Source organism: Strongyloides ratti (assembly GCF_001040885.1).
Source record: "Strongyloides ratti genome assembly S_ratti_ED321, chromosome : 2".
NCBI lineage: Eukaryota > Metazoa > Nematoda > Chromadorea > Rhabditida > Strongyloididae > Strongyloides > Strongyloides ratti.
In genome coordinates this window covers 9,458,524-9,484,728 of record NC_037308.1, presented here as the reverse complement: position 1 = coordinate 9,484,728, position 26,205 = coordinate 9,458,524, and the positions used below count along the sequence as shown (strand labels likewise).

At 22.2% G+C, this 26,205-nt stretch overlaps 11 protein-coding genes across 11 annotated transcripts; 7 read left to right on the top strand and 4 right to left on the bottom strand.

Annotated features, from left to right (window-relative positions):
• Positions 1–267: 267 nt before the first annotated feature.
• On the top strand, positions 268–3,390 carry SRAE_2000301800 (Adaptor protein complex 1/2, beta subunit; the record flags this gene model as incomplete). Its single annotated transcript, XM_024654161.1, has 3 exons — positions 268–410; positions 452–2,798; positions 2,986–3,390. 3 exons carry the CDS (start codon positions 268–270, stop codon positions 3,388–3,390), a joined length of 2,895 nt encoding a protein of 964 aa, XP_024507560.1.
• Positions 3,391–4,514: 1,124 nt separating this feature from the next.
• SRAE_2000301700 (Integrin-linked protein kinase) lies at positions 4,515–5,980 on the bottom strand (the record flags this gene model as incomplete). Its single annotated transcript, XM_024654160.1, has 2 exons — positions 4,515–5,784; positions 5,841–5,980. The coding sequence occupies 2 exons, from the start codon at positions 5,978–5,980 to the stop codon at positions 4,515–4,517; spliced, it is 1,410 nt and encodes a 469-aa protein (XP_024507559.1).
• Positions 5,981–6,694: 714 nt separating this feature from the next.
• On the bottom strand, positions 6,695–7,136 carry SRAE_2000301600 (Transcription elongation factor SPT4; the record flags this gene model as incomplete). Its single annotated transcript, XM_024654159.1, has 2 exons — positions 6,695–6,826; positions 6,894–7,136. The coding sequence occupies 2 exons, from the start codon at positions 7,134–7,136 to the stop codon at positions 6,695–6,697; spliced, it is 375 nt and encodes a 124-aa protein (XP_024507558.1).
• A 4,864-nt stretch (positions 7,137–12,000) lies between these two features.
• Positions 12,001–15,503, top strand: SRAE_2000301500 (Na[+]-driven anion exchanger 1; the record flags this gene model as incomplete). Its single annotated transcript, XM_024654158.1, has 2 exons — positions 12,001–12,487; positions 12,544–15,503. The coding sequence occupies 2 exons, from the start codon at positions 12,001–12,003 to the stop codon at positions 15,501–15,503; spliced, it is 3,447 nt and encodes a 1,148-aa protein (XP_024507557.1).
• A 554-nt stretch (positions 15,504–16,057) lies between these two features.
• Positions 16,058–17,389, top strand: SRAE_2000301400 (Tyrosine-protein kinase receptor; the record flags this gene model as incomplete). Its single annotated transcript, XM_024654157.1, has 3 exons — positions 16,058–16,217; positions 16,271–17,138; positions 17,182–17,389. 3 exons carry the CDS (start codon positions 16,058–16,060, stop codon positions 17,387–17,389), a joined length of 1,236 nt encoding a protein of 411 aa, XP_024507556.1.
• A 251-nt stretch (positions 17,390–17,640) lies between these two features.
• Positions 17,641–18,134, bottom strand: SRAE_2000301300 (Hypothetical protein; the record flags this gene model as incomplete). The annotated part of the gene is made up of 2 exons (XM_024654156.1): positions 17,641–18,041; positions 18,086–18,134. 2 exons carry the CDS (start codon positions 18,132–18,134, stop codon positions 17,641–17,643), a joined length of 450 nt encoding a protein of 149 aa, XP_024507555.1.
• Positions 18,135–18,489: 355 nt separating this feature from the next.
• SRAE_2000301200 (N-acylethanolamine-hydrolyzing acid amidase) lies at positions 18,490–19,772 on the top strand (the record flags this gene model as incomplete). The annotated part of the gene is made up of 3 exons (XM_024654155.1): positions 18,490–19,310; positions 19,439–19,642; positions 19,688–19,772. The coding sequence occupies 3 exons, from the start codon at positions 18,490–18,492 to the stop codon at positions 19,770–19,772; spliced, it is 1,110 nt and encodes a 369-aa protein (XP_024507554.1).
• A 580-nt stretch (positions 19,773–20,352) lies between these two features.
• Positions 20,353–20,815, top strand: SRAE_2000301100 (Prefoldin alpha-like domain and Prefoldin domain-containing protein; the record flags this gene model as incomplete). The annotated part of the gene is made up of 2 exons (XM_024654154.1): positions 20,353–20,564; positions 20,611–20,815. 2 exons carry the CDS (start codon positions 20,353–20,355, stop codon positions 20,813–20,815), a joined length of 417 nt encoding a protein of 138 aa, XP_024507553.1.
• A 589-nt stretch (positions 20,816–21,404) lies between these two features.
• Positions 21,405–21,831, bottom strand: SRAE_2000301000 (Mitochondrial pyruvate carrier 1; the record flags this gene model as incomplete). Its single annotated transcript, XM_024654153.1, has 2 exons — positions 21,405–21,670; positions 21,714–21,831. The coding sequence occupies 2 exons, from the start codon at positions 21,829–21,831 to the stop codon at positions 21,405–21,407; spliced, it is 384 nt and encodes a 127-aa protein (XP_024507552.1).
• A 578-nt stretch (positions 21,832–22,409) lies between these two features.
• SRAE_2000300900 (Hypothetical protein) lies at positions 22,410–23,048 on the top strand (the record flags this gene model as incomplete). Its single annotated transcript, XM_024654151.1, has 1 exon — positions 22,410–23,048. One exon carries the CDS (start codon positions 22,410–22,412, stop codon positions 23,046–23,048), a length of 639 nt encoding a protein of 212 aa, XP_024507551.1.
• Positions 23,049–24,845: 1,797 nt separating this feature from the next.
• On the top strand, positions 24,846–25,729 carry SRAE_2000300800 (Hypothetical protein; the record flags this gene model as incomplete). Its single annotated transcript, XM_024654150.1, has 3 exons — positions 24,846–25,167; positions 25,476–25,557; positions 25,648–25,729. 3 exons carry the CDS (start codon positions 24,846–24,848, stop codon positions 25,727–25,729), a joined length of 486 nt encoding a protein of 161 aa, XP_024507550.1.
• Between the last annotated feature and the right edge of the window lie 476 nt (positions 25,730–26,205).

Sequence of the window (26,205 nt, the reverse complement as noted above, 5' to 3'; positions counted from 1 at the left end):
GAGCCTTTTTGCATAATGTCAAAATATTTTCTTTTATCTCTTATTTAATCTCTCTCATTTTGCTTGTCTTTCCTACTATATACAAACATAGTGAAAATACCATTGTTGGAGATTTGCGTATTTCTTCAATAAAATCAATAGAACACTAAGTCGGCAGTTTATTTTTTTTTGTCCTATTGTTAATTAATTTATAATTATATTATTTTATAACTAATTACATCTTTTTCTAATAATATTTTTATTAATACATTTATTTTTTAGGTAAAAATGACTGATTCTAAATATTTTACTACTACTAAAAAGGGAGAAATTTTTGAATTAAAAAATGAATTGAATTCCGATAAAAAAGAAAAAAAAAGAGAAGCAGTTAAAAAAGTTATAGCTTCAATGACTGTTGGTAAAGATGTTAGGTAAGTATAAATTTAAAAATATTTTTATCATTTTATTTTAGTGCACTTTTTCCTGATGTTGTTAATTGTATGCAAACTGATAACGTGGAATTAAAAAAATTAGTTTATTTATATTTAATGAATTATGCTAAAAGTCATCCTGATTTAGCAATTTTAGCTGTTAATACTTTTGTTAAAGATTGTGAAGATCCAAATCCATTAATACGTGCATTGGCTGTTAGAACAATGGGATGTATTCGTGTTGATAAAATAACAGAATATTTATGTGAACCATTAAGAAAATGTATGAAAGATGAAGATCCATATGTAAGAAAGACGGCAGCTGTTTGTGTTGCAAAGTTACATGACATTAATCCATCATTAGTTGAAGATCAAGGATTTGTTGAATTACTTTCAGATCTTCTTTCTGATTCAAATCCAATGGTTGTTGCTAATGCTGTTGCTGCAATAACTGAAATTAATCAAACAAAACAATTATTTGAAATTAATCTTCAACTTGTTAATAAATTACTTACTGCATTAAATGAATGTACAGAATGGGGACAGGTATTTATTCTTGATGCATTAAATAATTATACACCAAAAGATGAAAGAGAAGCACAAAATATATGTGAAAGAATTTCACCACGTTTAGCTCATGCTAATGCTGCTGTAGTTCTTTCAACTGTTAAAGTTTTAATGAAATTAATGAATTATCTTCCTGAAACATCTGAATTTATTACTCAATTAACTAAAAAATTAGCACCACCAATGATTACATTATTATCAGCTGAACCTGAAATTCAATATGTTGCATTAAGAAATATAAATCTTATTGTACAAAAAAGACCAGATATTTTAAAACAAGAAATGAAAGTTTTTTTTGTAAAATATAATGATCCAATTTATGTTAAAATGGAAAAACTTGATATTATGATTAGACTTGCTCAACAAAATAATATTGCACAAGTTTTAAGTGAATTAAAAGAGTATGCTGCTGAAGTTGATGTTGATTTTGTTAGAAAAGCTGTTAGAGCTATTGGTAGATGTGCCATTAAAATTGAAACTGCTGCTGAAAAGTGTGTTTCTACTTTATTAGAACTTTTACAAACAAAAGTTAATTATGTTGTTCAAGAAGCTGTTGTTGTAATTAAAGATATATTTAGAAAATATCCAAATAAATATGAAAGTATAATTTCTACATTATGTGAGAATTTAGATACACTTGATGAACCAGAAGCAAGAGCATCAATGATTTGGATTATTGGTGAATATGCAGAAAGAATTGAAAATGCTGATGAACTTTTAGAGTCATTTGTTGAAACATTTCATGATGAAAGTACACAAGTTCAATTACAATTACTTACAGCTACAGTTAAATTGTTTTTGAAAAAACCTAGTGAATCACAGGATCTTGTTCAACGTGTTCTTGCATTAGCAACTCAAGATTCAGACAATCCTGATTTAAGAGATCGTGGTTATATATACTGGAGGCTTCTTTCTGCTGATCCAGCAGCAGCAAAGGAAGTTGTCTTAGCTAGTAAACCTTTGATTTCAGGAGAAACAGATTTCCTTGAACCATCTTTCCTTAATCAATTAATTAATCATATTGGTACACTTGCTTCTGTTTATCACAAACCACCAAGTAGTTTTATTGATACATCTCGTCAACCATTAAAGAAACTTGGAGTTCCATCTTCTGAAAGTAATGATGAGGCTGGAGATATTCTTAATTTCGGAGGTGCTGGCGCCGGTGGTATTGGTGGTGGTGGACCCATTCAAACTGGTCCTGTTATTCCTTCACAATATAATATTATTGTTGATCTTCTTTCTCTTGACATCAACCCAACACCAACTATTCCTCCACAACCTCCAGCTCCAGCATCTACTGGATTGGATGATCTTCTTGGTCTAGGTAATTTATCTACCACCAATACAAATCCACCTCCAGCACAAACAACTACCAATGACTTATTTGGTGATATTCTTGGAACATCAATTCTTCCACAAACTCAACCATCATCCACTTTAAGTAATGTAGATATTTTTGGATCAACAACAACAAATACTTTTAATACACTTGGTGGTTTTGATATATCATCATCTTTTGGTCCATACATACCTCCAAAAACATTGTGGCTTGACAGTAATGTTGGAAAAGGTCTTGAAGTTCTAGGAACATTTACACGTAGAAATGGTGAGATATATATGGAAATGACATTTACTAATAAGTCATTGGTTCCTTTGAGTAATTTTGCTCTTCAAATGAATAGAAATTCATTTGGTCTTGTTCCAGCTGTCCCATTGTATGTTCCATCTCCTCTACAACCAAATCAATCTGAGAATGTTACATTACAATGTAAAGTTGGTGGTGGTGTTTTAAAAATGGATCCATTAACTAATATACAAGTAAGTTTGATTATTTAAAATAATATTTTCCCTAGAATTTTCTATGATAACATTTCCATTTAGTAATAGTGTTATTTTTTTCACAATTTTTACACATTTAATTATGTTTGTTGTTTTTTTAATGACGTCAAATAATTTAATTTGAAAATGATATTCAAAATAAGTAATTATTATGTTTTTTTTATAGGTAGCAATTAAAAGTGACAATGGAATTCTCTACTTTAGTTGTTTAGCACCATTAAACATTTATTTTGTTGAGACTGGAAAACTCGAGAAAGCTGAATATTTACAGAAATGGAAAGATATTGCTCAAAGTAATGAATTGACAAAACAATTATCAAATCCAAAAAATCTTTCTTGTGATGATATTTGTAAAAAACTGGAAGCAAATAATGCTTTTATTACAGCTCGAAGACAAGATAATGATAAAGATATATTGTATATTTCTATTAAATATACAAATAATGTTAATGTTCTTTGTGAAATGACTGTTCAACAGGGATCACCAATAATTACTTTATTAATGAAAGCACTTTTTGCTCCTGCTCTTTCTACTCTTGATCAATGTCTACAAGATATTATTAACAATTAATTTCACTTTTTATACTTATTTAAGATATTATTTAACATTTGATATTAACATTTTTAAAAAAAGATCTTATTGTAATGTTTACCAAAAAGAAAAGTAAGATAAATTTTGAAATCTTATAGAAAATTTATAGTTAAAAAAAAATTGCTTTTATTAATGATTAAAATATGATTATGTATTTTATTTAAATTTTTTACCTTTTAATATAAAATAAAAAAATTCATAATTTTTAAAAAATATTATTGATATTATTTATCAAAAAGATTATTATGATATAAAATAGATAATTGGTATTAAAAAAAGTCAAAATATTAAATCCTTATATTTAATTGTTTTATAGATATGATAATCACATCGATTAAACATGTACGATAACAAATCGAATTTAAAAAAATGCAACAAAAATTATAACTTTTTTTTTTGGATAAAAAATTATGTAATTAAACTGTTATCATTTATATAATAATTATATTAAATTAAAAAATGTTATATTATCATAATAATGAGGTTATAATTATTGGTTAATATGAAATTTTTTTTTGTTATTTTATTTTGTTTCACTAGTGATTAATCATTCTTTGTTTTATTTTATTTAATGAAATTTTATATTGACAATAAATCAAATGTTATCATTTACATATTATTCCTAAAAAATATAATTTATTGACTCTACAATGAAATTGATATTTTTTTTAAGTATATTGTCATTGTCAATTTAATCACTAAAAGTGATGCATTTTTGAAAATGAGAATTTTAACATTACAACTCAAATAATAATGTAATGAATATATATAATAAACTTTTCAATGTTGATTAAATGAAAAAAAGGTAGTCTAACAAGTATAATAAAATTCCTGCTTTAAAATTTATTTAACATTAATAAAATATATTTTTTATATTAACTTTATAAAATGTTAACTAATTAATTATGTATTTCATAAAAATATTACGTTACTAAAGAAATATTTTTATTTATTTAGATATACGATACATAAATATTTTGTTACACAAGCATTTGGTTTATAGAAAGATTATAATAATAAGGCATATAAGATTCCAGCAAAATTGCAGATCATTATTAAGACAACAAAAAAAAAAAAAAAGTAATAAAATTTTATACATTCCATTAAGCTGCCATTTTTTCTAAAATAGGAATAATTTGATCAAACATAGGTCTTCTACCGGGATCTTCATTTAGGCAAATATTGATAAGTCTAGCCATAGATTTTGCCGTTCCTGGTGGAATTGTTACTCTTAAACCTTCAAGAGCTATCTTCATACCTACAACCATTGGAGACATATCACTATAATCAGCAAATGGAACTTCTCTAGAAACTAATTCCCATAATAATATTCCAAATGACCACATATCAGCAGCACGTTGATTTAAATCTTTAGGATCTCTTGTTAAAGCTTCAGGTGACATCCAAGCAGGTGAATAACATCTTCCAACCTCTTGAAAACTAAATTTAGTATCTCCCATACTAATTTTTGCACTTAATTCTTCATCTACAACAACATGTTTAGATGATAAATAGTATCTCATTATTAATGGATCAAGTGTATGTAAGAAAGCCATTCCCTGAGCAATATCAAGAGCAAATCGTAATGCTTGAGCATGATCAATTACAACAGCAGTTTGTTCATGTAATACATTATAAAGTGATCCATATTCCATAAATTGTGATATTACAATAAGATTAGGTGGTTGATTAACACATGCTAAGACAGGACATATATTAGCATTTGCAAAAATACGTAAAGCAGGAAATTCTGTTTGAAAATCTCTTGAAATTCGAGGAGTAACATTTTTAATATTTAATACTCTAGCAACAACTTCATTTCCTTGCCATTTACCATAATATATTTTTGCTGAATGATCTGATGAAATTTGTTTTGCTAAAGTTAATGATTTTATATCTACTCCTGTATATCTTGATAATGTTGCATCTCTTGTTCTACTTTTTGTTCCTTTCCATGATTCATCTTTAAATGGAATTCTAACATTTATATCTTGTCTATGTTCTGAAGCTATTTCTTTAATAATTTGTAAAATTTGTGGTTGACAAACATCTAAAGGTGTTAAACCTCTTTTATTAGCTACATTAACAAGACCACCAGCTCTTATTAAATCAAAAGCAATTTGATCATATCCCCAAAATAATGCATAATGTAATGGAGTCATACCATGTTCATTAACAGCATTAACATCTGCTTTTTTAGATAAAAGTTTAACAACAATTTGTCTATGACCATGTGATGCAGCTAGATGAAGACTAGTATCATCTCCCATATTCGTAGCATTTACACGTGCCCCACGTGATAATAATAAATCTACAATAGCAAAATGCCCTTCTTTAGATGCCCAGTGAAGTAATGAAAATGCATGATCATCTCTAAAAATATTTTAAAATTATATCAAATTTGATTATTATTATTTTTTTTTAATTACCCAACATTTAAATCATGTTCTTTATCATCTAACCAAACACGAACTTGAAAAGTGTTACCTTCTCTTACCCATTGAAAAACATCCTCAATTATAATTGGAACATTTGGTTTGTGAGAATGATAATGACTTGCTATAGACATTTTCAATATATTTTCTTTTTCATTAAAATCTAGTACCCTACAATTTTTATATCAATAATACAATAGAAATATAGTATAATATTATATATATATATATAATTTAACAACAATACACCACAAGATAAATCGATTAGTAGAGTAACCAAAAAGAAAGCAACATTACTTCCTGTGACAATAGTCAAGGCCGTATAAATATATTAAAAACATTTTTAAATGGCCTAAACTCATCAGATGTATAATAAAATCAAAGACCCTTCAACAGATAAAGTATAAGTCCTTTAACAATATATTTTTAAATAACATTAAACAAGCTATCAATATAACAGTATATACTTTTACACATAAAAGATAACTCAATAAATTTTGCCAAGATTTATTTTTACTAGATCACTTCTTATAATACAACTTTTTCTTTTTCTTTTGATAAAATATATAATACTATAACATTAATACATTTTCAATTCATTACTATTATATTTAAAAATATAAATCTTATTTGTTAACGGAAAAATATTTAACCAGAAATTATATTATTATTATTATTATTATTATAAAGTATTGAGAAAAGATTGTAAAAAATTTTTAAAATAAATAGTAAATGGTGGGCGTAGTAAAGTTATAGAAAATTTTATTAAACATAAATAACAATAAGCATTGATAACAATTGTTCCAAAGTTGATTTTTTTTTTGTTTTATTTAATAATAAATATTTAATTATGCATTAGCAATGTCTCTTGAATGTGGCTTATATTTTATACCATATCTTCTTAATTCACTTATAATATCTCTTGGCAATGTCCCACAAACTGACATAGCATATTGTCCTGGTACAACTTTTTCAATATTCTATAAAATATGATAAATATAAAAATTTTTGTTACATATATAGATAATAAAATAATATTAAACATACATGATATTTACAAATAAATGAATCAGATGGATCTAAAACAAGTATTGTTCCTTGATGATTTGCACTAGTACAACAACGTATACGATCTTCATCACCTTTTAACGCGAGGTAGTCTTCACAATTTTCACAACCATCTATCATAAATGAGTTGACAGACTTGACTAATCCACATAACAAACAAGCTCTATTATTTTTACCATCTTTTGGAATTATATCAGGATCATAACGTGATTCATAAGCCATAATTTTAAAAATAAATATTCTTTTGAAAAGAAAAATTAAATTCTATTTTAAGAAATTTTTATTATATATTGTATAATAAAGAAAAAAATTATAACAATAAAATTTTATAAACTTTCTATTTATATTCTAAAAATTTTAAATAATAAAAATGTATTACTTTTAAAGTAATAAAGTTTATTTAATAAAAAAAAAAAATTGAAAAGTAAATACAAATCTCTTTTTCAATATTTGCAGGAATAAAATTAATAAAAATAAACAAAACTAAACAAGGGTGTCAAAAGTGAATAAAATAGTTTGTTTTCTTTTCAAGACAAATGGAAAATCTAAGAAAAACTTTTATTTATTTTTAACCAATAATAGAAAGGATAGGGCAACCAATTAACTTTTAAGATTAATATGTTCAAAAAAAAAAATATTGTCAATTTACAGAAATAATAGAAAACTTGTTTAAAGTACATTTTATAAAATAAGAGATACGTATGAAAATTTTATGCATATAAAATATTTGTTGTCATAATTCTAAGCATCATTTATATAATAATCAACTTTTTCCCCCTAATCCTTTCCTTTATTTATACTTTTAAAATGATAAGAAATAATGTTTGATAAAAATTATTTTAAAGGGTTATTTTTTTTTCCTCTTCTCATCAGAATGTAAGAGGAAAAAAAAATAAAATTAATAAAACTTTTAAAAACAATGTATAAATAAAATTCTTTTTTTATCCATTTTTCTCATTTAGTGATATATTTAGTCTATCTTTATATATATATATGTGTTCATTCAACAAAAATAAAAAATAAAACTTTTTTGCCATTTTGTTTTATTCTTGACATTTATATATTTGCTATAATAATAAAATTATAGTTTGAAAACTTATATATATATATGGTGAAAATATTATTTATTTATAGTGGGGTTATTTTGTGGGAGGCTTTTGATAGATTGTCAAATTTACATTATTATTCACATTTAAATATTTAATATATTTTTTTATTTTTGAATTTCAATTTTATTGTAATTTTTATAACTAAAAGCTTAAAATTAAATTTATGATGCCTAATTGTTGTCATATATGAATGATAAAATTTTAATTAATATATTTTTCTTTTAACAATACATAAGGTTTTAAATTATTTATGTATACTTTTAGGAATTCCATGATATCATATAATAAATATAATATTTAGATGTCTAAATAAAAAAAATTTTCTTAAACAATTTATTTTTTTTTTTTTTTTGATAACTATTTCTAAAATAGTTGTACTTTTACATATTTTTGTATATATTATTAATATAGAATGATACACTTTTCTTGATCAAATAAATTAACTGATATTTATATAAATAGCCAAAAATGTAAACTTTTATCAATTTCTTTTATAATAATCACATATATCATTTCCTATTTCTAATATGAGATGTGATAGTGAATTACTTTCTAATATACTTTTTTTTTCCATTCTATTGACTTTTTATGGATTCCACTAGTTGTATGTTAATGCATAATATTTGAAAAGACATCTCATTTGAGGTGGTATATATATATACACATATTAATGTATGAGATTTGAATAAAGTCAGCAATTTTGATAAAATATAATCAGGACCATTATTATCTAAAGTGGAACTGGTCTAATCTCAATTAAATGTATATATATATATATATTTTTTTTTTTCGTTTTAAAACAAATTAGATATTCCCATTCTATTAAATTATATTAACATTATTCAAACATTTCATTTTTATATATGTAGTTATTCTCCATATTTTAGTTTACTTAAGGCATTTACATTTACACATAGTCATTTCTCATAAAGCTCTTATTTTATAGAGTGAAGTTTTGTGATATTAAAATCAATCTATTTGAAAGGATATTTGTTATGGGAAATTGTAGTTTAAATAAATAAACTTTTAAAAATTTTATAAATAAACTTCTTTTTTTTTTCTTTATATTTAGCTAATATTATAAATTTGTTTCTTTTTCAAATTTCATCAATTGTTGATATTAAATAATAATATATATATATATATATTTATTTGTTGCTATATATATATTTTTTTTAAATTTTTTAAAATTTTAAGCATATACATTGTGTAATAACGGAAAATGAATAAATATTGAATTTTTTTCTTCTCAAAATACTTTTGATTTGTTATTTTTATGTAAATGCCATCAATCCTCGAAACATTTAAGATGTTTGCTTGTATAAATACTATAAGATTTTTATTAAAATGTCAGTAAGTATTAATGGGATAAGTGATTCTTTTTCTATCATACTTGTAAAATATAAAAAAAATCAAATTATAAAATGTACATTTTTTTGTATTGGTATGTTTATAAAATTGTCCAAAATTGTAAAACTAATGGTATGTTTTTGTCTTCACTTTGACATGTCTAGAAGTTATTATAGTTGTATAACACTGTCTAAAATTTTTTGGAATGATCAATTTTTATTGTTACATAGATTTTAATGTGTAAAACAAAAAAAAATCACTATTTTCTTATAGCATTATAATATTAAACTGTCATTATAATATTATATTTGATAGGAACAAAGTTCAATTTTAGTGTATTTCTTTCTTTCCAATTTTTAAAAATTATCATCATCTTTGTGTGATGTTATATATTTTATAAAAATAAAAAAAATGAAATAAATATTGACTATTTTGTGTATTCCTTCTAATTTATCTCTTTCTTTTTTTTTTTCTTCTAAATTTTCACGGTTCACAATATATTTTTGGTAAACATTTAGAAATATAATTAAAATTATTAGAGACATTGTCAACAGACTTATTTTAATTCATCCGAGTTGCCCTCTTATATTTGATCTGTAATGTAAGCAATTGTTTAATATCCAAACTATTTGAATTATAAATTAAATTATCATTACTAAAAGGTTGTATTAAATATTCGAAATTTAAATATGTATTAAATTATCAAAGAAAATTTTAAGTTTATATTTATTTTCTTACTATAACTTTTAATAGATTTTTTTTTTTTTTAATATTAAACTTAATTGTGTCTATTAAAAAAACATAATTTAAAAGGAAGTTATTAACTGTTTTTAGTTTAAGGAAGAAAAAAAAAATATTTGTAGCTGAGATATTTAGTGTTTTTTAAAAAAAAAAAGTATATATGTTATTATGTTTGTTATATATAATCTTTCGAAGTTTTGGTATCCCTTAGAAACGTTTGATTTTTTTTTTTAAAAAAAAATATATTAGTACAAATGTATCTAACAGGTAAAAATTGTTAGACTTATTTAAAATAATTATTTTATAATATTTATAAAATTATTTACACAGAAAAATAAAATTATCCGATTAGTTATTAATCTTTAAAGATTGAATAATTAAAAAAAATTAATACATTACATTTTTATCTTTATTTATTGGCATAGAGAGAAATTTATTTTCAATAAATATATACACACATATCTTCCAATAAAAATTTTTTATTTTAAAGTTTTTTTTTCCTAAGTTTTATTTGATATTTAACTTTAATTTATTCATAGTTTAAGAATGTATAAAACTATCAATACTAATACTTAGTAAATTTTATTAAAGATATTTTTTTTTAATAGGAATATTATTTTATAAAATTTATTTGTAATAATAAGTGCTAAATATAAGAAATATTTTATAACTTAAGGGAATTTATTATATAAACCATTATCATTGTTCTTTTCAGTATTTATTCTATGTTCTTTTTTAACTAAAAAAATGAGTAACTTTGATTAAGAAACGACATATAATAAACTATTTTACCATATGGCACAGAAAAGAGTTGTAATATATTATAAAAATAAGGCCAAACATCTATCGCTGTGAGCTATTAAGATGAGATGGTGCTGCTTTTAACCGTTGGATTAATATAGTGAAAGATAAGAGAGTTTTGCGTTGGCTATGTGTTTACTTTTATGTTTAACCAACTTACAAATATATTATTCTTACGTATAAATATTGGAATTTTAGGAATATAAATGTTTCTAATGGGAAATATTGATAAAAAAAATTAAAAAAATTAAGAATAGTATTTAATAAATAGCTTTTTTTTGTTTGTTTCTATTTACCAGTCTTAATAATGTTTATAATAAAAATGTAATACATTTTATGTCTTTCTGTCTATCTGTATATACCCCCTGCCTTTCATTTATATTGTTATTATATAAAAATAAAAAACTATTTTTTTTTTTCCAAATAAATTAATATAATAAATAAAAATTTAACATTTAACAAATTACTAAGGAACTTTTATTTTATTGTTTAAAAATAAATTTTAACATTTTGTTTAATTTTTATATTATTTTTTAAAATTTTATGTTAATATTAAAATTCTATTAAAACATTGAAATTAATCCTGTAAAAATATTTTTATATTCATATATTTCAAGATAAAGAGTAAAGTTTCATTTTATGATATAAAAGATAAGTGCTTTTATGTTTATTTAATATTTTACTGAAAATAAAAGCATAGATTGATTTTTATTTTAAAAATGAAAAATTTAATTTTTAAAGATGAATAACTAAAGGTTATAATTTTATATATACATTAATATATCTTCCTTTTTATCTTCCTTTAAAAGCTTTTAATTGTGTATGTGTAGTTAGTTAATTAGTATTTTGTGATTTTAAAGTTATTAATTGATGGTAAATGTTATTTATTTACGGTATTTAATGATAAAATAATTTTGAGTAACTCCTTTCAATTTAATTTTTATATACTGTATATTTTATAAAATATTACAATATATTTTAATTTTTTTATAGAAATATTTTTAATTGGGTTATTTGGTTAGATATTAACAAATTTAAACTTATAATAACAATCATAACTAACCATTAATTAGTTTTCTAGTAAGATGGCTGACAAAAGTGATAATAGTGAGGAAAAACCATCTGAGACTGTCCTTCAGCCATCTATTGTTGAATTAGATCCTCAAGGAGGATGTCAAAATATTTGGATGAATATGGAATGTCATGGACAAAAAAGTACTGCTGCTATTCGTAATCGTAGACTTTCAATGAGACATCAATCTTTAGATATTGATGAAGCTCATGACCACTTGTCACCAGCTGCAAAAATTGCTCTTATTCTTCAAGAGAATACAGCTTTATTTCCTTTATTCACTGAAATGAGTGAATTAAAAAAAATTGATGGTGTTGAAGAATGGCATGAAAGTGCTAGATGGGTTAAATTTGAGGAAGATGTTGAGGATGGAGGTAATAGATGGTCAAAACCACATGTTGCTACATTATCTTTACATGCACTCTTTCAATTACGTTCCTGTATCCAAAATGGTGTTATAATTTTAGATGATACAGCTACAGGTTTTGCGGAACTTGTTGGTAAGTTTATTAAAATTATTAAACTTATTATTATTATATAATTTTTTATTGTTTAGAAAATATTTTGGATAAATTAATTGAGGGAGAACAACTTCCAGAACATCTTAGATTAGATGTTAAAACTGTCCTCCTTAAAAGACATAAACATCAATATGAAAATCCAAAAAAAAATAATGAAGAGGGAGGTTTAAAGGGTAACTCTTCGACTTTTCTTTCTGCTGTAAGATCTATCTCTGATATTGGAAAATCTTTTTCTCATGCACGTAGTTTAGCTAAAACTGGAGAACCTACAATAAATGAAGATGGTACATTGGGTGTACCAAATGATAAAAAACCACCACAAGTAGGAAATGTTCATTTTATGAAAAAATTACACCATGATACTGAGGGATGTAATGTTTTAGTTGGTGAAACTGATTTCCTTCAACATCATATAACATGTTTTGTTAGACTTAAGAAATCTGTTAATTTTGGAAGTATAACAGAAGTTCCAGTACCAACTAGATTTTTGTTTCTTCTTTTAGGACCAGCTGGACATGCAACTGAATTCCATGAAATTGGTAGAGCTATTTCAACATTAATGACAGATGACATTTTTCATGATGTAGCATATATGGCTCGTAAAAATGAAGATATTTTACATGGAATAGATGAATTTTTAGATAATGTTTGTTGCCTTCCACCAGGCGAATGGGATCCAAAAATTCGTATTGAACCACCATCATCATTACCATCACAAGAAAAAAGAAAACAGGCAGGAATGGAATATCTTCAATTACCAAAATCTACTGTAACTAAATTTAAAGAGGTAGAGGAAATTGAAGGTCATGGAAATGATCCGGCTTTAAAAAGAACAGGAAAATTATGTGGTGGTTTGGTTGCAGACATCAAGAGAAAATTACCACATTATATTAGTGATTTTACTGATGCTTTTAATCTTCAATGTATGGCAACAATATGTTTCATGTATTTTGCTCTTTTAGCACCAATTGTTACATTTGGTGGTTTATTAGAAGAAGCAACTCACCAAAGAATGGCTGCAATGGAAAATATCTTTTCGGGTGCATTATCAGGAGTTATATATCATTTTTTCTCTGGTCAACCACTAACAATTATTGGTTCAACTGGTCCTGTCTTAGTTTTTGAAACAATTGTTTTTGACTTATGTAAAGGAACTCTTGGTGGAATTAATTATTTATCATTCCGTTTTTGGGTTCATATATGGACAGCTGCTATATTAATGTTAATGGTTGTCACTGATGCATCATCTCTTGTTTCATATATAACAAGATTTACAGAAGAATCTTTTGCAACACTTATTGCTGCAATTTTTATATTTGAAGCAATAAGTAAATTATTTAATATTACAAATCAACTTGATATTGTTCCTTATAATCCAACTAATGGAACATCTGGATCATGTTTTTGTATTGGTGGTGATTTAAGTTTTGAAAAAATAGTTCATATTGCAGAGAAACAACGATTAACACAATATATTGATATTGCAAGAGAATCTGTTGATTGGACAAAAGTTCCAATGGAAAAATGTAGAACTCTTGGTGGTCATGCAACTGGTAGTAATTGTTATATTATGTATGATAAATTTTTAATGTCTGTCTTGTTGATGGCTGGAACATTTATTTTAGCTACAACATTAAAAAAAGCCCGTACTGGACAATATTTTCCAACAAAAGTTCGCCAAATTTTTAGTGATTTCGCTGTTATGATTGCTATTGTTATTATGACAACAGTTGACATTTTTGCTGGAATTAATACACCAAAACTTAATGTTCCATCTACATTTAGACCAACATGGGAAGGTAGAAATTGGTTTATTCCACCATTTAATGGTAATCCATGGTGGACTGTTCCTGTAGCATTTATTCCAGCATTATTAGCATGTATTTTAATATTTATGGATCAACAAATTACTACAGTTATTGTAAATAGAAAAGAAAATAAATTAAAAAAAGGTTGTGGATATCATTTAGATTTATTTGTTTTGTCAATTCTTATTATTCTAGCAGGACTTCTAGGACTTCCTATTTATGTAGCAGCAACAGTTTTATCAATTAATCATGTAAATTCTTTACGTATTGAGTCAGAATCACGTGCACCAGGTGAGGTTGCCCAATTTATAGGAGTTCGTGAACAACGATTAACAGGAATATGTACATTTGCATTAATTGGAATGTCAGTTCTGATAACAAAATTATTATCATACATTCCTATGCCAGTTTTATATGGTGTTTTCCTATATATGGGTATATCAGCACTTGGTGGAATACAATTATATGAAAGACTTAAATTATTTTTAATGCCTATGAAATATCAACCAGATGCAATTTATATAAGACATGTACCTATAAAAGTTATTCATGCATTTACTGGATGGCAAACAGCATGCCTTATGATATTATGGGGTGTAAAATCATATAAACCAATATCTATAGCATTTCCAATAATGTTAGTTGTTATGGTTGGTATAAGAAAATTAATGGAAAAATTCTTTGATCCCAAAGATCTTAAATACCTCGATGATACAATGCCTGATTTTCATTTAAGAAGAAAAGAAGATGCTAGACGTGTATCATTAAAAGCAGCAGAAGAAATAGAATTAGATTTAGATAAAAATCAAGGAACTATTCGTGCTGTCAAGACAGAAGCTCACATTCACATTCCATTTAATAATGGTCAAGTCGTTTCAATTCCATTAAAAGCTATCTCAGGACCTTCACATAATATAAATTTGTCAAAAGAAGTAAATAGTTCAAGTATGTGGAAACATATTTCTCATGAATCTAAGTCATCTCTTAATAAAATGTCAGAATTATATGGTGGAATGAGTAATGATTCAATGAATAAATTTCCAATTGTAGAAGATGATGATGAGGATGCTATAGTAATTAAAGTAAATAAAAATGAAAATCATAATAAGAATAATGAAAATCCATCTAATTTGGAGTCTCAACCACTACTCAGAAAAGGAAGTAAATCTTCTTCAAATAATAAATAAAAATCTTTCTAATTCTATATCTTTTAATTTTTTTTTAATATTTGCTTTTACAATTGTATTTGTTGATATTAGAAATTTTTTTTTTAAATTTTTTATTACAATTTTACTGTAAAATGATATTGAATTTATGTAGTTATATTATTTACTACAAATAATAATATATCTTATTATTTCGTTATTTCCTATTTTATAGTTAACCTCTTAAAAAGGTAAAAAAAAATATTGTAGAATTTTTTTTTTATAACTATTTACTCTTTTATAAATTTACAATATTGTATTATATTTTACTATAAATTTTTTACATAAAATATTTTTTTTCAAAAAGAAAAAAAATAAGTAAAATTGATTTATTTTAAAATTATTAAAGAATTTATTTTGATTTAAAATATAAATGAATAAATTGATTTAATATAAAATATATTTACTTTTATAAATTATGATGACCTTGATGTGGTGAATTACTTCAATTTTCCAAATTAAAAGAGAAACATTATATAATTTTTACTTAATATATTAGTTTTAAAATTATATGTTATATTTATAAATAATATACTATGAAATTAAATAATATTCCAGAAATAATTCATAATAATTATACATCATTAAATGAGACAAAACGTGAATGTTTATATCAAAATTCTTATATATCTCCATGGACAACATTTGCTTCATTAGGATTATTATATATATTAGCTTTAACATGGTATTATAAAAGTTTGTTATTATATAATTTTTTAATATTATTAAATTTAAAAAAAAAAATTTAGATAGAAAATCAATGTGTTTACCGGTTCCTGAAACAATATTTCCTTATACAAAAAGATTAAAAAAATTACAAAAAATATTGGAACCATATTTAGTTGATGATGTTTTTATAGAATTAACTGATCATAAATTAGGACAAGGTTCTATTGGATTTGTTTTTAAAGGATTTGTATATCCTAAAACACAAACACGTTTTAAACAAAAAAAATGTGCTGCAATTAAATTAAGTTATCCAATTCCACAACAATCTATTGGTTTATTAGAAGAAGCAGCAAGACTATCAAGATTGAATCATCCTAATATTGTTAAATTAATTGCCATAAGTAGATTATCATTTTCTGCTTTTAGGCCAATGTTTGCAATGGAATGGTTAAGTGGAGGTTCATTGGCTGAATTTTTTAAAAATCTTCGAACATCTAAAAATGAAAATGAAAAGTATGGAAAAAAAGTTTATGTTAGGCAAATTATAAATGTTCTTAGTCAAGTTGGAGAGGCATTAAAATATATTCATGAATCTAGAGATCAAGATGGTAGTGAATTTACTCATGGTGATGTTGCTGCAAGAAATGTCCTCCTTACACATAGAGATTTAGAAAATTGTATTGCTAAATTAGGAGATTTTGGTTTACCTATAGATTTTGGTCCAAGATTACCAATTCCATATCTTCCTCCGGAAATTGTTTGTGCAGCAGATTTTTTACAATGTGTACATCGTGTTGAGGCGGATGTTTATATGTTTGGTGTTTTGGGTTGGGAATGTGCTACACTTGGTGCTGAACCTCATTATCAAAAAAGTTTTGAAGAAATTCAAAAAAGTTTAAGTGAAAGGGATAGGGGACTTAAAAGACCAAAACATACTCCTGATGACTAGTAAGTATTTGTTTTTAATTTCTTTTTTTTAAAATATTTATAGTTGGGAATTTATATTAAAATGTTTGGATGATCAACATCGACGTCCACGATTTACAGGAAAAAATACAGCCAATATTTTAACGACATTAGAAAAATTAAGTAAACAATATATAAATTCAACAGAATATTTTACTATAGTTCAAAATACATCTAATTGTACTTGTAGACAACATCGTTGTGGAATGCCATTACCAAGTTTTACACAATAAAAAAAAAGATTTTTATTTAATGAATATAAAATTTAAACTTACAATAATATTTATCAAAGATAGTTTATTTATTTAAATTGATAGTCTTACTTTTATTATGTAATATATAATTATATTACAATTGTTAAACAATTTTCAAGATAAATAAAATATTTATTTATATTACTATTATTAATTTTTGGAGTATTCAATTAACTTACAAATTGAAGATAAAAAAAACTTTAATTATATTAAAAAAGAATTTAATTTTATTAATAAAAGAAATTTAATATAATTTTTGTAACTATTGTTATTAATATAATCTTATTAAATGTGATTCTACTATTATCATTACAATGATCCTTATCTCTACAAAAACAATATTTTCTTATTCTAGCTGGATTTCCACCATCCGAAACTTCATAACATTTATTTTTTTCAATTGATATAGTTTGTCCTGGATATGTTACAAGTTGACTTGAATCATAACATTGAGAAGAGTATGTTTCATATGTAGTGTGGCGACCCTTTGGATTTACAATTTTGACACAATAAAAATTAGTATAACATTGGTTATTTCTATTAGCACATTCAGTGTTTACATCTCTTATCCATCCCGCTGGATTTCTTCCACTCCATCCTTCACATCTTTGGCATTCAAGTCCGTTAACCTCTATTTTTAATGATATTTTACTACAACTTTTTGATTATACCTACCTTTATTAATAAAAATTAATATCAAAATTAAATATATTTGATAGAACATTTTAAAAATATATATATAAAAAATTTAAAATCTTAATATCAAAAATTTTTTTCTATTTTATTATTTTTTAAAAAATATATATCATATTACTTAAATTATCCATAGTAACATTTTTTATTATTATTATAAATGACCATTATATAACTAAATAGTAACAAAAAAAAAATAAGAAATAATATAGATAAATATAATAATATTATACAATAAACATGGGAATTGAATTTTTATTGTTCAACTATAATATATTATTTTAAAGTCTTTTTATTTTTCATGTCTTTTTATTTATCTAAAAATATTTTTAAGGCATTTCAAAAAGTATTCTTTTTAATTTTATACATTAAAATGTATTTTAGAGATGAAATATTTTTACAATCTATTTATTTATTATATTATTTTTAATTGTCTTTTTATAAATGGTTTAAAAATTTATAATATTAGCTTAGAAACGAAACCAAGAGATAGATGGGTGGCAATTGTTAATGATTATAAAGATGAAATTATTAATCTTATAAAAAAAACATCAAAAGTAATTCTTCCAGTAATATTTCCATCATCATCATTAGAATTAGATTCTAAGGTTAATGATAATGTTCATTTTAATTTAATTGAGTTACTTATATTTTCAAAGTTACCATTTCGTTATCGTGAGGAGATTTATGGAATAGCACATCATCTCAATACAACTGTTGGTGAAATTTTAATATTAAATATTTTTTATGATTTAATTGCTAGTGAAAATATGAATAAATTAATACCTTTTGTGTCATCATCAATTATTCTCCATGACAATAAAACTTTTATATACCATGGATATAAGATTAACTATCTTTTTAAAGATTTAATAAAAAATATGACATTTATTGTAAATTTTTATCAAAATGGTAATATACTTTTTACATCTCATCATTATGGTGGATTTATTGGTATTGTTAATGGTGTTAAGATAAATAAATTTACAATTTCACTTAACTCAAGATGTAAAGGAAATTACTTAGATAATATAAAATTCATATTATATCATCAATTCAATTCTATTCCATTAACAATAAGAGCAACCCTTGAATTTGAAAATACTTTTGAAGATGCGATGCTTGTATTATCAGAGACACCATATGTTGCACCAGCATCAATTACAATAACAGGAACAAAGTGCCAGCAAGGAATAATTGTGACAACGTAAGTACTCAAAGTAACTTTTTTATTTTTATTCATAAGTACTTTTATTTTGAGTTATGATTACTTCTTAAAAAGTAGAAAATTTTTATAAAACTCAGGGGAAAATAAATTTTGTTATTTTGTTTCAGAGACCGCTATAAAACTTTGTCAATAAGATATATAAATGAAACTATAGATAACTTTATTCTATCAAATGAGGAAGAAAATTCTTCACAAACTAAAATAATCCTGTCAGAAATCAATTACCAAATGATGAATCATTCAACTAAACAAAATTTTGGATATATTTTAGATAGGATACTGAAAAATAACTATACTTTTAATTACAATAGGTATAATTAAAAATCCATACTTCATAACAATATTTTTTTTTTTAGTTCAAATATATTTCAAACAATAATGTCAACTAATTTTCCTAGTTATATTTATAATTATTCAAGATTTATAAGACAAGATGATTAAACAAAAATATTTTCTTTTACCTAAGTTGTTTTTTTGTAAAATATTGGGATTTATGAAGTAACGCAAAATTACTTTGAATTAGATTTTCCAAAATATGAATTTTTTATATTCTTAAAATTTTAAAAAATATATAATTTTAATGATAAGTATATTTAATGATAATATTTCTTATATGTATGATTTGTAAAAAATTATTTTCTTAAAAAGAAAAAAAAAATTAGTTCCGTTAACGTTACATTATGTATATTAAAAGTAACTTTTATTTCACTTTCAATATATTAATAGATTGCAGTAGAAATATTTATTCTCTAATCATAATATTTTTTTTTATATGACGATAAATACCTTATCTATAACATAAATTTTTAAATAATAATTAAAAAAAAAGAGTATTTTTATAATATGAAAAACATTTTTAATTCAATAGCGAAATCATATATAAATTAAAATGAAATAAACATCCTTCAAATTGCTATAAAATTAAGTCATATAATCTTTTTTTTTTAAAAATCTATGTACGTCACTCCAATAAATTTCAATACAGAAATATTATCACTTTAAATTTCATTTTTTTAAAAAAATGGAACAATTTCAAAAAGTTTATGATAAATTTAATGAAGATTATCAAACATTATCTGAGCTATATAAAAGAACATCCTTGGAAATGAAAGACTATGAAGAATTATCTACAACACTAAAAATATTAACAGAATATACCAATGAATCTAATGAAAATACTGAAATAAAAATGCAAATGAATTTAAATGAGTATATCTTTGCAGATGTTAAATTGTATGTTTAAATAATTTTTTTTTATATATTAATAATTTATATATAGAAGAGAAAATAACAAAGTTTTAGTAAAAATGATAGAAAATATTTATGCTGAATTAACCTATGAAAGAGCCTTAATTTTTATTGAAGAAAAAATTGCAATTTTAGTTAAAAATTTGGAAAATTATAAAAAACAAATGGCAAAATTAAAAGCTCATATGGATATATTTGTACTTTTAAAATATGAATACAATGATTCTAATGTATAATAAATTTGTATAAGTTATCTTATTTATTCAAGTTCCATCTTTTTTAAATAAATTTCTTTTGTGATATTTTATTAAATTTTGGATGTTTTTTTTCTTTTTATTTATGCGATTAACAAAAGAAGATATTTCATTTTAAGATGAAAATTCTATTAAGTTGGTTTTTTATAAAAAGAAATATATTTTACTGAGATGATAGTTTTAATAAAATAAAATCTTTTTAATTTACGTCAATATTTAAAATAAAAACAAATGCTTAAGTAAATCAAATCGATTATTGTAAAAGAATTTACCGTTATCAAAGTTAATTTTTTATATCAAATATATAAAAGTTATACATACAATACATTTTATAATTTTATATAAAATACTATCATCAATCAACGAAAAATGAACAAGAATATTTAAATTAAAAAAGGAATATATAACATTATATATAATAAAAATTTCCTTAAAGAAATTAAATATAACAACATGATTAATTATTTTTCTTTACAAGTAAAAAAAATATATGGAAAATTATGATAAATAAAATTATTTTTTAATTGATTATTAATTAACCACATATTTCAATCAATTTCCATAAAAAAAGTTAGTTTTTTTCTTCATTTTTTTTGTCTTCTTCACAATAAGGATCATTGAAAGCATGAATATAATTGTGATTAAGAAAGCGAATCATTTGTGTACTTTGAGCAGTCAAATTAAGAACATGACAACTTAACAAAAGCATATTTCTTGGTTGAACTCTCCAGGCAAATCTACTAAAAATAGAACTATAAACTAATAAAGCAACCGTCATATTTCCACTAATAAATTCAGGACTTTTTTTAAGATCAGCAATAGCTGCTACTGGTAGGCCTATAAAAAAAAATATCATGTAAAAATATTAAATTTTACCTACCATAATTAACTAGAGGACCTAAAAAATGTGTACTAAAAAAGTAGTCTTTCCATTCTTTTGCTGAATGTTGTCGATAATATTTGCCAAAATTTTTAACAGTATCAGCAATATATTTCATATTTTAAATAACTAAGGATATATAATTAATAAAATAAAAAATTTAAAAAAAAAGTATTATTTAATCACAAGTTTTTTTTTAGCATCAATAAAATTAATATACTTAATATTTGTTTTAATGTATATTATTTTCCCAAAGCAAATCTTAAATGGTAATATAAATTTATATATTAATAAAACATTGTTCCAAAAGAATAATACATTTACTTTTTAAAGAATGCAGAAGTGTAACATGTATCGTGGAGGATGTAAGTTTAATAGATACCATTTTTTTTTATAAAAATAATAAAATTTATAATATTTTAAGGGAAAGGAAATAATGCCAATAATAGAAATAATAGGAATAAGAAAAATTTTAACCAACGTCGATATGAAAATGTTTCATATTTAACAAATAATTTACTAGAACTTATGAATCCCTGGGAAGAATTAGAAATCAAGCATAGTCAAAATAAAAAAAAAGAATAATTTTTTATATATTAAAAGAAATTTGTAAATAATCAAAATGTTAAAATACAAATTTTTTTAAATATTAATGTTTCCTTTGAATTATAATTTTATTTTTTTTATTATTTTACTATGATTGTAGAAAATCTCAAGTATGATGATGATAATGATACTATTAAAATTTTAAAATTTCGTACCTCCGTCAAGAAGGCATTTATTTTTTCAAATTTTTATAATGGATTTGCCGTCATCGGAGAAATATTTTTTACTTTTTTACTTGGTTTTAGTGGAATACCTTTGATTGGTGCTATAATTTTAGAATTTGTCTATTTTTTGTCTGTTGTCAAGAATGGTCAGGAGTTGGCAATGAGACAATACCTAATATTTCAAATTGTCTGTACAACACTATTTTTATTAAGAATATTAATGTCTTTTTCATTACTTGAAATTATGATTTTTGCAATATATGGAACAAGAAGTTTTAGTAATTTTTTTGTCTTTAGATATTATATAAAATATTTAAAAAAACTTAGCATTCTTCGTGAGGAACAAAAAAAATTAGAGAAAGAGAATCAATATAATTTAAGAGAAAAAACTTTTACAAATCTTTTTTTAAAAAAATTTAAATCATCATCAAAAGGACCAACAAAAGTAACAAATTTGTCATATGAAACCATAAAACCATCAAATAATATTTCAGTAAAAAATCAAAGTTTTGTAAATAAATTATCTATTGACAATGAGGCAGATTTTGATGAGATAAAATTATAATATTTTTATATTTTATAATTAATTTCTAAATCTTTTTAATATGTAAATTATTTTTTTCCTTGTTATTAATAAAATTTTACAGACCAAATATATGACATGAGGAGAAAAAAAATGTTTTCAACGATATATAGTAATGATTCATAAGTAAACCTTTTTTTTAATTTAAAATGAATAATAACAACTGTCTGGTTTAATCTTTAATAGCTTACATAATTTAATATTTTTTTTATTTAAAATGTAATTTTTTTTTTTTTATTAACTATTTAATAAATAAAAAAAAATTATATTATTGTAAAAATAATAGTACTTCTTTAAAGATATTATTTATTTTTATAATAGTTATATAATTCATCAAAATATTCATGTAATTATTTAAAATATGTTGTTAGCTATTTCTTGCAAAACTTTTCTCTTTTTTTTTTTCTAAATTTTGTTCTCATTAAATAAACTATTTATTTATAATATTACTAAGTATTAAAAATTATTTTTGATTATGTATTTAATATTTTTTCATATATGAGTCATACATAAATGTAGTTAGAATATTATAATTAGAAACTAACCTGTAAAAAGACATCTTATTTATGGAATATATATTTTTACATAGAAGGATATTATTTGGTACTAAACTTTAATGTAGGTTTAAGAGATATATATATATTTTTAATATTTTATTATTAATATAATTTTTAATTTAAAAAAAAAATTTTATTCTTTAATTTCTATATATAAAGTAATGAATCGTTGAATTATTACTTATTAAATATAATGGGCTTATAATTTTTATTAAATATTATAATATATTGAGAGGTGTATTAATAATCACATCATTCTTCAATTATTATTAATAAAAAAATTAAGTTTTCAATTTTTTTTCCAAATGATTTAACATACATACACATATATAAATATTCTTTTAATTATTTTATTTTTTTTTATAAAAAAATGTTAAAATCTATGTTTAATTACTACTATAATAAGTTATGTTAAAGTTAAATTAATAATATTTTAATATATATTATTAAAAATATAAATTTATTTATAAAATTAAATAAAAAAGACTATTGCACTAATATATATAAAATTTTTAAGTAGCAAACAATATTTGTGCTTTTAATATATTTTAAATAATAAAATTAAAAATTTTTTTATGATATTTAAAATATTTAATAAATATATAATTTTAATTATATATATAAAAAATCAAAAATTAAAAAATTACTTCTTTTTTTAATAACTTTAAAATTAAATAATAATAATGTCAATTGATAATTAATAATATAATTTTTTTTTAAAAATTAATTTAATATTTTTATTAATATATATTAATTTTATAATGGTAATAATATATTGTTTATAAAAGGCATTGCTTCATATTATTATTGCATGTTATTTATTATATATATTCATTAAAATCGACTGGACCACAGTATAAATATTACTATCGTTATTAAATCCCACCCTTTAATTATTATTTTATATTAACTATTTTAAAAAGAAAATATATCATTTATATATATTTAAATATATTAGTCATCATATCGTCATTTACACACATATATCCATATATATATATATATTTTTTTTTCATTAAGGTAGATAGAATAAAATAATTTTGTATCTAAGTATCATTTTTAATGATAACATTATTTTTTCATATAAATATTATATTATTTTTTTTGTTGTAAAAATTATAATTATATATATTATTAATTATTTAAGTTTTATAAAAAATTTAAAAATTTATTTATTAATTTTTATAGTAAATTTTTTTTTTATTTACCTTTCATTCTAGTAATGGCTTTTTTGACATCCGACCAACATTGGAATAATTTAGCTGAAAAAAATAAAAAATCTTTATTTATGGAGGAGAGTGATTTTGCTTTAATAAATATTATTCCTGGTGAATTTCCTCAATATGCTGGTGATTGTCCAAATGTATTACGTCAGGTTGCTGATATAAATGATATATCAAATATTCCTAATGATGATATAAATAAAATTAATAATGATAAAAAAAATTCAGCATTAGAAAATGAAATAGTTTATATTAAAAAATTAAGACAAGAATTATTTATAAATATGATAAAATTAGAGATATTAGAAACTAAATTGTATAGTAAAAATACAAAATATTTTAATAAAATAATAAAACGAGGAAAAACAAGTTTCCAATTACCAATAGAAATCTTTAATTTAAACAATAATTATAGAATTGATCATTCAAATGAAGTATTAAAAGAAAAAAATAAAACTAAAAATAATGATAAATTTAGTTTTAAAAAATTATTTAAATTATGCATATAACACTTTTTTTTTTTAATAATTTCATAAACTTATATCATTATCACTACTTATTATTTTATTTTTTTAAATTTTTATTAAATAAAATAATATTAATTATTAGTTAAAATTATTAATTTAAAGTTTTGGAGGAGGTTGTTCTGCTATCAAAAACTATAACATCACCATCATCATCAATAAAAGATTCATTAAATGTTGCCTCCAGGTAATTTGTCATTTCACAATTAGAAAAATTATTACTTTCTATATCTTCATTTTTCTTTCCACATATACATGCACATAAAAATAATAATAGTATAGATGATAATAAAATGAGAGGAAAATATTCTTCAATATTATATGAATTTTCTGTTAATGTTTGTGTTGTCGTAACATAATATGTACTATCTTTTAAGGTAGTTGAAATGGTAGAAGTACTCATATTTTATAAATGAAAATACTTTTTAAATATTAGTAAAATGATAACACTTGTATATTTTCTGATATGAATAATAAATATATTTATTGTAGACATTTTAATTTTTGTGATTGTACATGTTGATTACATATATATATACATATTGATAAAAATAATTTTATACATTTATTAAAATATTTAAAAGTTGATTTTTTTTTATCATATTAATATATTTAAAATAATATAATATAATGCAAAATTCACAATTATTTTTTGATAAAAAAAATATTTATGTTTTTAGTTCAAAAAGATTTTGTTTTAATTTTTTTACTATACTAACAAATAAAAGTTTTGTATTTAATAAATGTTATGTGAAAAAAAAAATATTTTTAAATTAAAAATTATAAAATAAAATAAGTCATCTTATATTTTAACAAATCCTTTTTAAAGTTTAAA